This window comes from Mastigoproctus giganteus, chromosome 7 (genome assembly GCF_048544385.1).
Source record: "Mastigoproctus giganteus isolate SK-2022 chromosome 7, ASM4854438v1, whole genome shotgun sequence".
NCBI lineage: Eukaryota > Metazoa > Arthropoda > Arachnida > Uropygi > Thelyphonidae > Mastigoproctus > Mastigoproctus giganteus.
The window spans coordinates 42,828,042-42,846,362 of record NC_143581.1 but is presented as its reverse complement, the minus strand read 5'-3'; the positions used below and the strand labels follow the sequence as shown (position 1 = coordinate 42,846,362).

At 37.0% G+C, this 18,321-nt stretch overlaps 1 protein-coding gene across 2 annotated transcripts in view; it reads right to left on the bottom strand.

The window, feature by feature from the left end:
• LOC150082849 (sodium-coupled neutral amino acid transporter 7-like) overlaps positions 1 to 18,321 on the bottom strand; it is a 194,468-nt gene that overhangs the window by 37,418 nt on the left and 138,729 nt on the right. For both annotated transcript variants that reach the window (XM_090376871.1, XM_090376870.1), the window contains exon 6: positions 6,365 to 6,422. In XM_090376871.1, coding sequence (XP_090232997.1) covers positions 6,365 to 6,422 — 58 coding nt within the window. The remainder of the gene's footprint in view (positions 1 to 6,364; positions 6,423 to 18,321) is intronic.

The window sequence follows — 18,321 nt, the reverse complement described above, 5'->3', positions numbered from 1 at the left end:
TAGAAAACAAAAATGGGCCCAACACCGTACCCAGGGGCCTCCACTAATAACATTAGTCCACAAAGAGCAGTGTCCATTGATTACCACTCTCTGTTTTCTCCCACTCAACCATCGCTTTATCAATAGGGATTGATTAGCCTTTAATGCCATACTGCTCCAATTTGTACAGTAGTCTTTCATGTGCAACAATATCAAAAGCTTTCCTGAAATTCAAATATATTTAAAAATTATTTTTTACATCTAGTTGCTCTGTGACCACATCATACTATCCAATCAAATTGGTCAGACAAGACTTCCCCTTAACAAATCCATGCTGTGTCTAAACAGTATCTCCATTTGAAGTGTTACAACTATCACCATAAAACTGATAATATATTCCATATTTAAACCACAAAATTAACTAGTTTAAATGATAAGGGTTAAAATAGAAATAAAACATTTCGATGCAGTCTTGTCTAGATAATCCTGCAATGCTTCTTTAACCAGTGACTCCATTATTTTTTCCTGGAACAGGAGTTAAACTAACAGGTCTGTAATTACTTGTGTCACTCTTTGATCTTCCTTTGTGAATTGGGGAAATATTTGCACATCTCCATCTTGAGATTTGTGAAATCTTCACTTTATGAAAAAGTGATTTGCCATCCATATTTTAGTCTACTGACATCAAGTGTATCTACTAAGGTATAGATTCTCTTGAAGCTTTAAGAAGTCATTGATTCATCCTCGAGCAGCACTGAACCTTAATCATGTATCAGGTATCTCTTTTTCTTTGAAGTTTTTTCTCAAATTTAGATAAAAAATCTTACACACATCAGCCTATACAATATGAATGAGTTTCCGAAGGTGGCATAATTGTAAAATATTACAAACAGTATCTCCATTTGAAGTGTTACAACTATCACCATAAAACTGATAATATATTCCATATTTAAACCACAAAATTAACTAGTTTAAATTGCTAAGGATTCAAATAGAAATAAAACATTTTAATATTATTATTTTAATTTATTACTAGGGGCTCTGCCCCCTGCTCGATCCTGCTCACACACTTTTCTACATATGTAGAGGAATGACGGAGTAAGTGAACTATTTTCTACATAAAAGACACACCTCTCGAAACGCACTGATCGATATCTAATCAGGAAATGACCTATGTAATTATTTACCTGTGCATTTTTAGTGCGTGGAATTCTCAAGGTAAAATAAATATCACTATGTAATTATCTGCCTGTATGTACATAGGTCACTTAAGAAGAGGCCTGATAAAAATTCAGATCTTGGATACTACTCCACACTTCGACTAAAAGTCAGGAAGAAGGCAGTGATTGGCAGGCGCCATTCACTGTTTAGCCCCGCTCCTTTCCTCTAGGATGACATCCCTAGGGTGTTTATCCCCCACTTTCCACTGTTTTAAAATCAGGAACTCATTTTCCAATTTTAAAACAGCGGGAAGGGGGTAAAACACCCTACCTAAGCTAAGTACCCCCTCCTCAACGACACAAAACAATCAAAAACAAAATGCATTCACAATAATCACCCAATCACGGAACTCAACCGTACAATCGCTCCGTTCTACGACAATGCCCATTGCGTGGAGACAAGTGGTACCCAAATAATAGATTTTAGCCAAAGGCCTTTTGCTTCGGGTTCCATAATGCATGAGGAATATTGTTGCATCCAAAAGAGCAAGACTAAAATATTTAACTGAAATATTTACAAACTATACAAAAATTGAAAAGATTTACAAAATACTAAACTGTTTACAAATATACAAAAAAAAAAAAAAAAAAAAAAAGTTACAATAGAACATCAAATGTTAGACAGTGAAGCACATTCACGAGGTTGGTGAATGTTATGGAAGCAGTTGTCAATAATTAATTGCATTTGTATTGGTGTAGTTGCCTCGCCCTCTTCTCCCATTGGCTCGAATAAATATCACTAGAAGGAAAACTTTTTTAATGTATAGAGAGGTTATATAATAAAATAGAAATAAATAAACTATTTTAATGTTATTGATAATATTAAATTGACTTGATCTGCAGTACATCAACAAAAAAAGGTCGAAAAAACAATGTTATTTTGTTGTTGAAAAAAAACATAATCTCCAACAACACACAATACATGGCAACTGAAAGCAAAATCCCTGTATTATTATTATTAGCCATATTAGCATTAGCATTAGTAGAGGCATATGATGCAAGAAAGCAAGCTTATGCAGCATCAGCAAAAAAAAAAAAAAAAAAAAAAACACTTCCACCTCACCCCTCCGTTCGTTCGAAATACCTATCCAGCTGAGCCTTAAATTTATTTAGGCTATCAACTTCCACAACAATGAATGGATGGAAGTCTGTTCCACCAACCAACTACCCGCTGGCTAAAGGCAAATTTCCGCACATCTATCCTACATCTGTCTTTCCTCAATTTGAATTTAGGCCCTCTCAGGTGATTATTCTGAGCAAGAGGCAGTATCCCATCAGCATTGAGCATGCTCAAACCATTCAAGGCTTTGTACACCTCTATCAGATCACCTCGCCAGTGCCTAGTCTCCAGACACTGTAATTTGCAAAACTTAAGCCTTTCTTCGTAAAAGCAACCCTTCGTTCCGTTCACTAACCTTGTTGCCCTTCTCTGTACTCGTTCCAGCAGCTCTACATCCTTCTTGAAATGAGGCCTCCAGAGCTGTATACAGTACTCAAGGTGCCTTCACCATTGCCTTATACAAGGGAATAATCACCTCCCTATCCCTGCTAGAAACATTCCTGTATATCATTGAAAAGACACCATGAGCTACTCTTGCAGCTCGTCTGCACTGCTCAGAGAACTTCATATCTGCCTTCACAACCACCCCCAGGTCCCTTTCATTCTCTACCACTGTCAGTGTAGTACCACAGAGTTGATACGTTGCTCTGGGGTTGCTGTTTCCCATATGTAGTACTTTACATTTGTCAACGTTAAACTTCATTTGCCACCTCTCAGCCCATCTGCTCAACCTTTCCAGATCCTGTTGCAGCAGCATAGTGTCAGTAGTGTCCTTAACAACCCTGCCAACCTTTGTATCATCTGAAAACTTGGACATTAAGCTTGATATACCATCATCAATATTATTTATAAATACAGAAAACAATAATGGACCCAATGCTGAACCCTGAGGGACTCCACTAATAACATTAGTCCACGATGAGCAGTGTCCATTGATTACCACTCTCTGTCTTCTCCCCTCAACCACCCCTTTATCCATAGCAGCAATTTGCCTCCAATGTCACACTGCTCCAATTTGTGCAGTAGTCTTCCATGTGCAACAGTATCAAAAGCCTTTCTAAGATCCAAATATATAATATCAAATTTATTCCCTGCATCCAATTCTTTTGTGACTACATCATAGTAACCAATCAAATTGGTCAGGCAAGACTTTCCCTTAACAAAACCATGCTGTGTCTGAGCTATAACTGAATTCTTGTCAAGATGTTCCTGCAGTACTTCCATTAATTTTCCTGGAACAGAAGTTAAACTCACAGGTCTATAATTACTTGTGTCAGCCTTTGATCCCCTTTGTGAATTGGGGTTACATTTGCACATCTCCAGTCTGTGGGTACCTCCCCTGAGTCCAAGGAAGCTCTCATAACTATGGCTAATGTATTGCTTACTTCCTTTGCTGCCTCCTTTAATATAACTGGATAGATCCCATCCACCCCAGGTGCCTTTCTTGTATTTATCTTCAACAATTTCTCCTCCACTTTACTCTCAATTATTACAAGATCATCTAGCTCACTGCCAGTGTTTACTTCATCTATGGCATTCCCCTTCCTGAATAACTCCTCATGTGTGAATGTAGATGCAAATATTGATTTAGTTTGTTAGATACCTGAGCAGGATCATGAACAGTTGAACCATCAATAACAAGTGGACCAATCTGATTCATCCCATTCCTTCTAGAGTTTACATAAGTAAAGAATTCCTTGCTGTTTTTCTTTGCATCCCTTGCCAAAGATTTCTCGTAATCTGCCTTCGCCTGCCTAACCTCCTTTGTAACTTGGTTACAGATCAACTTATATCTATCATAGGCTTCTGTGTCACATGTTAATTTATATGTATCCCATGCATTTTTCTTCTCTGCCATATGTCTCATTAGTTCATCTGACATCCATTTAGGCCCGAACCTTGAACAATATTTCTTAGTTGGTATATAAAGCCTAGTAGCTTCCAAGATAAGTTCTTTGAATGCTGCCCATTTTGAGTTTGCTGTTGGCAACATCATCAGTTGGTCCTACTGTATAGAATTTAAATACTGTCTCAGACCATCGTAGTCACCTTTACGAAAGCAATAACCCTTCCTTTACCCCTGATGGTAGTTACCTCCTTGAGTAAATCCCACTTCAGCACACTGTGATCACTGCCACCTAGTGGTTCCTGTATCTGCAGATTCTTAATGCATGAAGAATCACTACTGGTAATCATATCAAGAGTATTGTTCCCTCTAGTTGCCTCCCAAACATGCTGATTTAGAAAACAATCATCCAATAAATCCACAAAAGCCTTGCTAGTGTGTGAGTGACCAACCTACAAATTCCAGTCAAATCCCCCATTATAAGACTCTCTGATTTACTGGCCTACTCTATTTCCCTGTACAGTTTCTTATTATACTCATCAGAGTCATTAGGCCTATAGCCCACTCCTACTCTCAATTTTGATCTCCCAATGCTTATGTCACACCAAACTGACTCGACATTGCACTGTCCAGCGATGTCGACTGGCTTCACTTCCTTGGATTTTATGTGTTTCTTAACTAATAGCATAACCCCTCCTCCGTTCCAATCCTGTCTGTAGACGTTGTACTCCCCAAATTCCAGTTCTGCATTACTTATATCTGTATGACACCAAGTCTCTGATATCCCAACAATATCTGCCTTTGATGCTTTGAGCAATACCTCAAATTCATCAAATTTATTTACCAAACTCCTAGCATTGGTGTACACGCAAGTATACATGCACCTGTTCTTTTTCTTAGCTACCCTAACACAACCCATGTGTTTACTTGTACCCCAATGACTCCCAGCAGTCTCTGAAATATCCTGCATCTTATTTTCCAGGCTGCTGCTCATTCCAATAGAAGCAGTGCAAGAATCACTTTCACCTCTACCAGTGGCTACTGTTAATCTATTAGTCCTTGTATCCCCCCAATCTAGCAGTTTTCCGACCCACCTAACACTGCCTCGATAGCATCAACAAACATTCTTGCACCCTTTCTATTTAAGTATATCCCATCCCTGTAGAAGCAATCTCTCCTGTTAACAAGTACAGACCAGTCTGAAAAAAATTCTACCCCTTGAGCCTTGCACAGTCTTTCCAGGGCCGAATTGATCGACAGGGCTCTCATCATATACTCCTTCCTATCGTGTCTGGGCGGAATTGCAGACACTTTCAAATTCAACCCTAATTCATGGCTTTTTTTCAACCGTGACCTGTAATTGTTAAGTAATTCCGCCAGTCTCCTACTCTTAATATCATTAATGCCGACGTGTACAACTATATCACCTTTTGTGCCCTTAAAAGATGATATCTGCTCTACAACATCATCAACCTTTGCCCCTGGCAGACATACCCTGGTCCTGTTCCACCTATCCATTTTACAAAGCATGTTTCCCTGACAATAGAGTCACCAACAACTACTAGTTCCTTTGGGACCAGCACATTCTGCCTTCGGGGTTGCCGCTGTGTTGCGTGATGCCCAAGTGCAAGCCCTGGTGTTGGTGTGGGCAGCTGAGAGCTTGATGGGCCCTCACTTTTAATCCTTTGAGGGTATCCACCCTGTCCTTCAAGCTCTCGTATAGGCCCATAACAACGCTGAGTTGTCGCCTGATTTCCTTACACTCTTTGCATCACGCAAAGGTGCAAGGAAGCCTGAGGCTTATGCTACACCAGCCAAAAAAAATTTCTGAGTTACCCTGAGAGAGAGAGAGAAAAAACAAAAGTCGAAAGTAGAAAGGAATTACCAAGAAAGAGAAGAATGATGATATCCAGTTCAGGACCCTGGGTGTGCCAAGCCCATACTCACCAGATGTAAATCCCTGGGATTATTTCATGGTTCATAACATAATGGTACACTGTTCAGACATATCTTGACTATAGCAACCAAAGCTGGTGAGAAATTTGAAGTATTACAATTGAGTCCAGTCTCCCCTGCTATATATTTATATTTTACACTGCTTTATATAAGATTTGTTTTATTTTTTATTTGTTTTTTTATTCCATTGGTTTATTTCCAAATTTGTTCAAATTTATTCAATTCACAGCAACACATAATTGTTCTTACAACACACTATATTTGATATTTAAAGATTATACAAATAATAATAATAATACAAACCTGATATGCAAGGCAAATGACAGGAATTACTACAAAAACATCTACAACAGAATCTGGCCTACAGAAAATGAAAAGTGTTTTAAGGCACTCTTTTTAAATATACTACAAACTAACCTTTATTTTACTTTTAAAATGTTAAAATTAAAATCTCATAAACTTTAGTATTAATACTAAAATGATAGAATAATGGCAGAAATACGTCTTTCAGATATTCTTCTAGTCCAGTGGTTTTCAACCTTTTTTTAATAACGGCGCCCCTAAGTAATTTATTTTATTTTGCGGCAGCCCTACTCAATTTTCTGTCTGTTAGATCCGATTCTTTCTCTGTTTATATCCGTGTGTATACATATATATATATATAAAATTTTAAAAATATGTTATATGATATTTATTACAATAATATAATTATAAAAATTACATTTCATAATACAAATTATATATATACAGTATATAATTTTATTCTTTATATAGAGGTACTAAGTAAACATCAATTATAGATCACCAAAAAATTAAAAAGAAACTGTACACCTTTTTATAATGAAATAAACATATAAATTAAAAAATAGTAATAAGTTTAAGTAACTTAAACCCAAATTTCGTGGCACCCCTGGAATGTTGTTGCTGCACCCCGGTTGAAAACCACTGTTCTAGTCCTTTAAATATGTAATAAGCTCTCTGACAGTATAAGGCTGGGTAGTTACTTCTTTCAACAATTGAAAGAAAAAAAATTCCCCATCCTTAAAGCTTTTAAGGTCTTAAGCACCAGTATCAGATCCCACCGTGCATGTGCCTAGTATCTATACTTGCATCTGACAAATTAACTAAAACTAGTTGTGTTGCCGTCCTTTGTACCCTTTCAAACAATTTTAAAATAGTATTGGTATTTGCAGATGTGCAAGAAAGCAAGCTTATAGAGTATCAGTCAAAAAAAAAAAAAAAAACTACCCCTCATCCATTCATACCCTCTAAGAATTTAACTAGTTCTCTGAATTTATTCAAACTACTCACTTCACAACAACAGATACAAGTTTGTCTCAACAATCAACCACCCACTGGCTGAAGGCAAACGTTCACACATCTATCCTGCAAAACCATCATTCCTCAATTTGAATTTTTGTCTCCTTGTGAGTGTAGTCTCAGCAGGAGGAAGAATGCCATCAACAATGAGCTTACTTGATCCATTTGAGGCCTTAAGTACCTCCTTGCAGGTACCTAATCTCTAGACCAGAGATTCTCAAAGTGGGTGCTGCAGCACCCTAGGATGCTGCTTACTCTTTATAGGGGTGCCGCAACGTCAAATTTAGCATCAGCTTACATTGTGGCCATTCCTACAAAAGGTCATTGATTTTCATGCAACTGTGTAAATTAGAAGTCATCATGAAATAGCGCCTCCGTAGCCAGGTGGGAAGGAGCCGCAGTGCGTAGCACACGCTTCTTGATTAGACCGGGGGTTCGAGCCCGTCACCACCAAATACGGAGGATGCGGAAAGGTCAAGGGAATGACCACCGCATATTCCCGGAGCAATATGGCCTTAGTTGCTAATGCTCCTAAAAACCAAACAACAACAACATCATGAAATAATTGCTGACCGCATCGCAGTGTTTATGTACATACACCTACATATATGGAACAGCCAAGCCGTCTATCACGTACACTGTATTTGAAACAGCACAGCGTCACTGCGAACGCTCATGCTCGCTTAGTGGATCTTAACTTGCATTCCTCCTTGGCCATATCAGTGTGCCTAGTTGTGCATATAGTTGAGCATGTTTTGCACGTTAAAGTTTTAGTTAATATTTTTATTTCAAATACTTTAAAATAATGGCCATGAAAAAACTTGGAGAAAAAATCAAGATAGTAATGAACATTTGAATCAAGAAATAGTGGAATACAACAGAGATACTTCAAAGAGCAGCAAAAAAACTGAAGTAAGCACAAGTTCAACTATAAAAAAGAAAAAAACTCATATGTATCAAGACAGTTACTTAGCCGACCGGGCTAGCCAGATGGGTAAAGTGCCTGCCTGGCAACCCAAAGGTTGCGGGTTTGAATTCTGCCTCGGGCTTGGATCAGAGTAAAAAATGCAAAAAACTTTGGGAGGTGCATTATGGTCACAGAAGCCAATGTGCCAACAACTAATAAAAAAAACCAAAAAAAAAACAGGTACTTAGAAATGGGGTTTACATGGTGTGGTGATAGTTTGCACCTAATCCTATGTGTATTGTTTATGGAGTAATATTAGCAAATGACCAAGCAAGTTATCGTGACATTTCACTACAAAACATAGTAACCTTTCTAATCAGATGCCAGATTACTTCAAAAGATTATTAAAATTGCAAGAAAAACAAAGTGATAGTTTTATAAAAAAAATTTAAAGTTGCTGAGCGAGCATAAGAAGCCAGTTATTTAGTGGCAGAAAGAAATGATACTATTGCAGAGAAACTAATTCTCCCCGCCTGTGCAGCAATTTGTAAAACAATGTTTGGGATAGAAGAAGAATTAAAGAAAATTCCTTTCTCTGATGATACGATTCGCAGACGTATTTGCAATAAGTCAGATAATATTGAAAAAATTGTTTCTTATAAAATTAAAAAATCTATATTTGCATTACAAGTAGATGAATCTACAGATATTGGAGGTAAAGCTCAACTACAGGCATTTGTTTGTATTATTCAAAATGATAAAATAATAGAACAATTTTTATGTTGCAAAGAATTAGAACAAACCACGACAGGTAAAGATGTTTTTAACGTTTTGAATGAATATTTAAAATCTATAGATGTATCATGGGAATCGTGTGGGAATATGCACAGATGGGGCACCATCCATGGTTGGGTCATTAAAGGATTTTCTATCACAAACCAAAAATGAAAATAAGAATATTATATCTACTCATTGTTTTTTTACATCGACAAGCTTTAATTACAAAAACAATAGGAGAGGATTTACTAACTGTCCTGAATGAAATAATTAAGATGGTTAATAATATTAAGAGCAGGCCTCTCAAATCACAGTTGTTTGCAAAACTGTGTGAAGAACTTGGATCTGCACATTTGAACCTTCTTCATGCTGATGTCAGATGGCTGTCCAAATGACGAGTATTGAGTCGTGTTTACGAATTAAAAGTAGAACTACTCACTTTTTTTGAACAAGAAAACAAGCATGAATTTTGTCAATTGTTGAAAAATGATTTTTGGTGTACAAAATTTGCTTATACAGGGTGATTCACTACCAGTGCGACAAACTTGCAGGAGGTGTAGGGGCACAAAGACGAATCGGAATCACATAGCATTGCAGGGTCCGAAATGCCTTCATGTGGTACAGGACATTGAATGGGAGGTCGCATGAACAGCGATCCCGCTGGAAGTCAGCATTTGCGAACCGGTTCCCGAGGCAGTAGGATGGACGAGTATTCAAATGTTGAACTGGCCGACATGCACCTCGCGTATGGAACTGCAGACTGTAATGGGCACACCGCTCTGCGCTTGTACCAGGAAAGTTTCCCGCACAGGCGTGCTCCTCATCATACGATTTTCGCACGTGTGCACAGAAGGTTACGTGAGACTGGTTGTTTCACGAGAGGTACCATGAATCGAGAGCGAACAATGAAGAGAATGTCCTACATCTTGCAGAAGGCAATCTGAATACGAGTATTCGAGCGATAGGCCAACGATTGGGTATTTCCCAATCCACTGTATGGAAGATACTGTCAACAAACAAAATGAGTTCATACCATCTGCAACGTGTCCAATCATTGGAGCCTGCGGATTATCCACTCCGGAGGACTTTTGCTACTTGGTTTCTTCAACAGAAATGGTTCGCAAATGCTGACTTCCAGCGGGATCGCTGTTCACGCGACCTCCCGTTCAACATCCTCTACCACATGACGAAGGCATTTCGGACCCTGCAATGCTATGTGATTCCGATTCATCTTTGTGCCCCCTACACCTCCTGCAAGTTTGTCGCACTGGTAGTGAATCACCCTGTATACAGGTATATTTGAACAATTGAATAATGTAAATTCCAGTATGCAAAGAGATGAAAATTTATTAAAATCTTCATAAAATTGCCACTTTTAAAGACGGTAAAATTTTGGAAAATTAACGAAGCCAACGTGGAAATGTTTTCAAAGACAGCTGCAACAAAAAATAAAAATATAAAGAAGTTAATTTCTGAACACTTAACATCACTAGAAGACCAGATTTGTCATTATTTTCCTGATGTATTTATCGACAGTTTTGACTGGATACGAAATCTGTTTGTTGAATTGACATCTAATAAAATGGAATTAAGCCTTAAAGAAGAAGAGGAATTAATATAAATTTGCAATGACCATACATTGCGATTAAAATACACTGAAATTTGACTCGAATCCTTTTGGATATTAATTAAGAAGGAATATCCCAACATAGGAGCCAGAGCACTTCAAGTTTTGGTACAATTTTCTACCTCGTACTTGTCTGAACTCAGGTTTTCTATGCTCGTTAATATCAAAACTAAGAAGAAGGATAGACTGAAGTCGGTTGAAAATGAAATGTAAGTTTGTTGAAAATATGCCCAGATATAAATGAACTATGTAAATCGCATCAAGCACATGATTCATATTAATTGTTTTATGTTTTTTTCTCTTTTTAAGAATATATTTTTATTGTAATAAGCATTTTTCCTAAAATTAATAAAATTTCAATATAATTTTGTATTGTTTTTTTTTTTTTTTAATTTTGAATTATTTTAGTTTCTGGATATAAATTAGAAAATGTACTTATTGTTCTAAAAACATTAAAATAAGTATGAAAAAACAAATCGCATATTATTTCTTTAATTTAGATTTTTTCATACAATTTATTATTCTTAGAGATATAGAAATTGTGCATAAAATGCAGTATGAGGCCAATTTTTAAATAAAAAAAAATTTTGTTTAAAAATCCTGTACCAAAAGCCAAATGTTTTTTTCATGCATTTTTCAAAAAAAAATTCCCTCATTGCCCTTCCACATGCACTTCCTTACGAAATATTCTTCCAGCACTCGTGCACCCGACACTGGGGGTGCCAGGAATTTTTCTTAATGGATTTAGGGTGTCTTCACCTTAAAAAGTTTGAGAACCACTGCTCTAGACACTGCAATTTGTGGAACTGAAGCCTTTCTTGGTAAGAGCACCCTTTTGTTCCCCTCAACAGTCTCGCCCTTCTCTGCACTCATTCCAACATATCTACATCCTTCCTAAAAGGAGGCCTCCAAACCTGTATACAGTACTCAAGATGCAGGGCTAACCATAGCCTTATACAAAGGGATAATCTGCTCATCCCTGCTAGTGATAATTGTGCAGTCAGTCCACTGACTGACTGCACAATTATCCCTAATTCTTTTTCATTTTACACTAAGCTGAATGTAGTACCACACATTTGGTATGTTAATCTAGGATTACTGCTACATATATGCAATGCCTTGCATTTGTCAATTTTAAATTTCAATTGCCATTTCTTAGCCCATCAGCCTGATTTTTTTAGATCTTTCTGCAGTAGCTTATATTGATTACTGTTATTAACCACCTTGCCAACCCTTTTATCATCTGAAAACTTAGAAATCAAGCATTATGTACTTCATATCATTAGTATCATTAATAAGTATTGAACACAACAATAGACCAGCACTGAACCCTTGGGGGATCCACTAATAACATTAGTCCACAACAAACAGTTGTAAACCATTGATAACCACTCTCAGTCTTCTCTCACTCAACCATACCTTTATCCATAACAGCAACTTTCCATTAACGCCATATTGCCCTGGTTTGTACAGCAATCTTTTATATGCAGCAGTAGCCTTTCCTGAAATCCAAGTATATGATATCAAAAGTATTTTTTTGCATCCAGTTCCTTTGTTACTGCATCAGAGTATCCAATCAGATTGGTCAGACAAGGTCATCCCTTAACAAATCCATGCTGTGACTGTAGTGTAATTGCATTCCTGTCTAGATGGTAATGCATTACTTCTTTAACCAGTGACCATTATTTTCCCTGGAAGACATTAAGTTAACAGGTCTGTAATTACTCATTCGCACATCTCCAGTCCCTTGAATCAAAGGATGCTCTCATAATTATGGCTAAAGTTTTGCTTACCTCCTTTGCTACCTCCCTTAATATAATTGGACAGATCCCATCCTCCCCAGGTGCATTTTTTAAGTTTAGCTTCAACAATTTCTCTTATACTTTCCTTTCAGTTATCACAAAATCATTTAGCTTCCTGTTGGAGTTTGATAAACTTCTGTCATACCTTTCCTAAAGAATTCCTCATGTGTGAATGTAAATGCAAAATACGTATTCATTTTTTCAACTTGAGCAGGGTCATCAACAATTAAACCATTGATACCATTGATTAATATAAGCATAGAGGCTTTGCTGCTGTTCTTTGCATTCTTTGTCGGAATCTTCTCATAATCTGCCTTAGCTTGCCTAACCTCCTTTGTGACTTGATTACAGACTGGTTTATATTTACTATAGGCCTCTGTATCACCTGATAATTTATATGCATCCCATGCATTTTTCTTTCTGCTATAAGTCTTATCAGTTCATCTGAAATCCATTTAGGTCTGAGCTTTGAGTATTTCTTAGTTGGTATGAAAAGCCTAGTAGCTTCTATGATTATTTCTCTGAATGCTTCCTATTCAGAATTCACTGTTGGTAACATCATCAGTTGGTCCCACTGCATAGAATTTAAAAAGTTCCTGAGACTACTGTAGTACCTTCTGAAAGCAAAAGCCTTTCCCTTTATCCTTGACAGTAGTTATGTCTTTAAGTAAATTCCGCTCAGTGGGACTTTTTATCTGTAGATTCTTAATTCATGAAGTATCACTGCTGATAACCAGATCAAGAGTACTACTTCCTCTTGTTGCCTCTCTAACATGTTGGTGTAGAAAAGTCTTCCAGTAAATCCATAAATCTTGCTTGTGTGTGTGTGTGTGTGTGTGTGTGTGTGTGTGTGTGTGTGTGTGTGTGTGTGTGTGTGTGTGTGTGTGTGAGTGAGTGAGTGAGTGAGTGATCAACCCATAAATTTCAGTCAACATCTGGAAAGTTAAAATTCCCCATTATAAGACATTCTAATTTACTGGCCATCTCTGTTTCTCTATAATACAGATCATTAACATTTTTTGTGATAAACTCATCACAAAATGTTAAATGTTCTTTATTTTGCTGCACCAGTTGTGTGGGAAATTTGCTATATTATATAGTGGCAATAGAAACTAATTCAAGAGCTCTTTAGGTTCTGAATAAATTTCACTCAGTTTCTGTTGCCACCATATAACAGAAAAATTTGAAGCTCATTTACTCCACACAACTGGTGCAGTAAAATAATGATAAATAAATATTACAATTTTATTTGTCATTATTAAGTTTTGCAATATTTAATGTTATATTTCATAGTATGTGTTGGTATTATCAAACCTCCAACATGCACTCATTAATGTACATTTATGATCTGATTTGCATGCTATGCAAGCTGAAAAACAGTATATTTCATGTGATAAAACCTTACACTTTCACTGCAGCATGACAGGCCTGTAAGCCTTTGCTTGATCACTTCACATCTTTTAACAGCAGTGTTTTACCAGGTAAAAGGCAAAGGTGATAGCAACTTCAATCCTAGCACATACACCATGCACACAGTGGTACACAAGATTGTGTCTCTTAAATCTTTTTGTCCAGCCATTAAGCCGACCGGGCTAGCCGGGTGAGTAAAGTGCCTGCCTGGCAACACAAAGGTCGCGGGTTCGAATCCCGCCTCGGGCTTGGATCAAAGTACTGCAAAAACCTTGGGAGGTGCATTATGGCCACAGAAGCTGATGCGCCAACAACTACCAAATAAAAATTTAAAAAATCAAAAAAAAAAAAAAAAAAAAAAAAAAAATCCAGCCATTAACAGCTTAAAATCATCTAGCTCCTTCTTTTAAGATAAATTTGCTGCCTTTGACTGAACCATGCTTTAATCCACTGGTATGTTCTATGCACATGCCTGCTTGAACCGTGTCAGCAACACCTCCTTGAGTTCTGGGTGTTATCCTTCACACACGTTTTCTCTTCCTACTTATTCCATTTTTGAACACAGTTTCAATTTTCACCCATTTTGACACTGTTGTGTTAAGTGCAGATTAGAAGAATGTTCAGTATCTGCACAATATCCACATGCTTCATGTGAGGATTGCAGTTCACTTCTTTTATGATTTTCTGTTTTTCAGCATTTGTAATTTACCTTGCTTCTTCTCCATTATGAAAACTGCACAGCTAAGTTGGCACAAACACTTCACAACACACTTCACACAGATCGCACAAAACCACATGGCACAATTCTGGAAACTAGATTAGAACAAACAGAGATGACAGGTCACATTCTCATCTTTCAGTGCATTCATTTGAAAAAGAAATCTTAGCACACCAGGCTTATTTCTTACAATTGCTGCCAGTTTCCAGGCAAGCAATAGCTGGCTGCTCAGCCCACCAGATGTTGGCGTGGCTGTCGAGAATCGCTGCCCATGGGCTTTAGCAAGAGGGCATTATTAACCTATAGACAACATGGATGGTTAAAATGAAATCCCATAACCTGGGGAAATTTAAGCATTCTAAGCAGGAATCATAAACATAGTAAACAGGATCTCTGTGTGGTGTCCTGAGATGAATTGTAATGAATTCAAATAAGTTTATGAGGAGATCACAACAGTGGAACAAGTTGCAGTAATTTCCATCACAAAGTTCATCCATATAAGATTCATCCTGTACAAGGGGCTTCCTGGTGATGACATGAATCATAGGACACAGTTCTGTGAATGGTTTCTGTAAAATGAACATTGTTTACTATTGTTTAGTGATGTAGCCTTGTTTTTTGTTAACAACACACATAACTTAGGCTACTGGGCCAATGAAAAACCAGTATGGGCCAAAGCATTGAATGTGATCTTCAAGTAATGGTATGGGCAGTCCTCATGCCTTTCCTTATGATATGGCATTACTGAAATATGTGGCTGTATTTTCAGTAGGACGTTGCACCACCACACTATGCACTCGGCATCCAGTGGTTCCTTGATGAAAAGTTTCTTAACAAATGGAACCATTGGACACTAAGGGCGATGGTTCTTTGATGAAACGTTTCCTAATAAATGGATTGGAATATGAGAGACAATCAGACGCCCACCATAATCACTGGAATTGATACTGCTCAATTTCTTCTGCAGACATTTGAAATATTTTGTATATCAGTTGCACATCAGTATATCTTGTATATACTGATATGTATATATGATCTTTTGTATATCAGTTTGCAATTATCCAAGAAAAATTGCAAAACTACAGCAAAAAAATCTTATCTGAATGTTCAGTGAAGAATGTTATTGATTATGAGAAGTAAATGGTAGAATGTGAACATGACCTGAACCAACACAAACTTTATTCGGCAAGTTATATTTTACCTGTGGTGAGCAACTTTTGAGACACCCTGTATACCAGTGGACTTAATTCTAAAAAAAAAAAGTGTATGAATATTTTTTTCCAGAATTTTAAAAAGTAAACAGAAAAAACAGTATTTACCGCCTTCATTTGGAAATCACAGTTATTTTTATTTTGAAATAATAATATATTTCAAAGATATGTCAAATTGACATATCTGTTTTTTAAAATAACTTAAAAACAAGACTAGAGTAAAAAATACATTTATTAAAAAACAAATGGGGAAAATTGTAAAATCTTCTAAGCCAGTAATTGCTATTAAATAAATCAACAAATACTGCTATGTAATATATAAGAAAATGAACTGCTAACCATATGGCTTAATATGTCGGAAAGATTAAATTAAATTAAAATAAAACGAACAGAAAGGCATGAAATTAAAAGAACTTAGAAGAAACTTAAAACTGTGAATTCCCTGGAAAAAAGTTCACCTTCCTCCCAAAGGTTTGTCATTATAAAAAAAAAAAAAAAAAAATTGGAATATACGAAAACCTGAAGGATTTCCTGATTCATCTACAATAAATAAAGAAATCCTTCACTTTGAGTCTCAGTGAACTGATGTAATTCTTCAAAGTCAGCAATTAAGTATAAAACTTTATATTAATATTTTGTTTTGAAGCCTTTTTTGCTTTAAAACAGTTTCAATCCATCTGGACATAGAATTACTAAGAGTAATTCTTCAGGTATAATGTAATGACCCTGAACCAAACCTGATGAGGCTTTGATCTGTTCCCTTTTATTGTTAGGATTTTAGTGGAGGAACAGTAACCTTCATCTGTGACCATGTGGTGGACATTCAATCAGATTTATAATATGGTCCATCAGATCCAGTCTGGTTCTGGCTTTGTGACAGGTTGCCTTCTGTGGCAGTTGAGTCAGCATGATACATCACTGTCTGCCACCCATCATTAACTGGAGGAATTTCACAAGTCCTCTTCAGTCAAGGCTAATTAGCTGATCTCAGCAGGTATTAGGGTGGCTAAGGTAAAGAAAGAAAGCCAATACAAGAACTTCTGGAAACGTTTACCGGTCGAAAGCATTTCCCTGTACCGCATTCTCCCTGCATTCTCAGTAAACAGATGGTGCACGTTATCGGTGCTGGCAGTAGAAGTCGATAATGATGTATTGTTTAGTTTTTCTTATTATTAAAAGTAGATTATCGAAGTTCATGAGTGAGCTGAAATTTACTTGTGGGTACACCCTCCAGACTTCCTCAGTCTTAGGGTGTTTATCCCCCCTTCCCGCTGTTTTAACCTGATAAGAAAACTACTTCTATTGACAGTGCATGTTATTGGTAGTGGCAGGAGAAGTCGTTTCCTTTCGGGTTAAACCAGTGGGGGGGGATAAACACCTTAAGACTGAGGCAGTCTGGAGGATGTACCTGTAAGTAAATTTCAGCCGTGAAGGCATTACACTCATGAAATCCAATAATCTGCTTTTAATAATGAGAAAAAACTAATCAATACATTGTTATCGACTTCTACTGCCATTAACAATAACATGCACCACCCGTTTACCGAGAATGCAGGGAGAAGTTGAGATACGGAAAAGTGTTTGACCGCTAAAAGTTTCCCAAAGTTTCCCGTGGTTCTCGTGTTGGCTTTCTTTACCTTCACCATTAGGGTTTTTCCTTTTGAGTTATTCCATGTTTTTTCAGCCCTCACAACATCCAAGTTGGCCTATGAATGCACACTTCTACAAAAAAATACACAATGCAGATATAAGTAGCAAGCTCTGTTGCTAATAATTTTTAATTTTTGAGGGAGAGTGGACACCACAGCAGTTTAATTGGCATGATACATCACCATCTGTTAGTCATTCGGAGAAGACTGGGTTCAATTCCAGTCAATGATGGGAATAATTTCTGAAGTCTTCTTTCATCGAAGCTATAGTTAGCTGATTTCAGGTGAAGGCAGTAAGGTCCCTTACCCCATGAGTTATTCCAGATTTTTCAGCCTACACTACATTCAAGGCAGCCTGTGAACACACACTTGTACTTACAATATACACTTGTAATAATTTTTGTGTATGGCAAAGTGCACCATCCTCCTGAAACTGTACATGCACCTTGTATACTAGTATATATAGATCACTGATTGATGATGGAAACTTCCATTCAAGAATCTGTTAAATTATTGCCATATATGGTGTTGTATAATTGCATGTTATTCACAGTGCATTAAATGCAAAAGCCTGGATGGCCTTTGCATTTATGTACTATCAACAACATGCAATCATCTGACACCATCCCATGACAATAAATAACTAGATGCTTCATTCTCTTGTGCATTCCAGTAACAAGTCTTTAGGTTGTTGACACACATATCTGATACCATCACTGCTGCATATGGAAATATGTCCTGTCACTTCACACACTTTTTCCCAATTATCTGTCATCCAAGACTTATGCTCCTTTGTCTGTCCACTTTAAATGTTGATGCCTTTGCTTTTGAGAACAGCC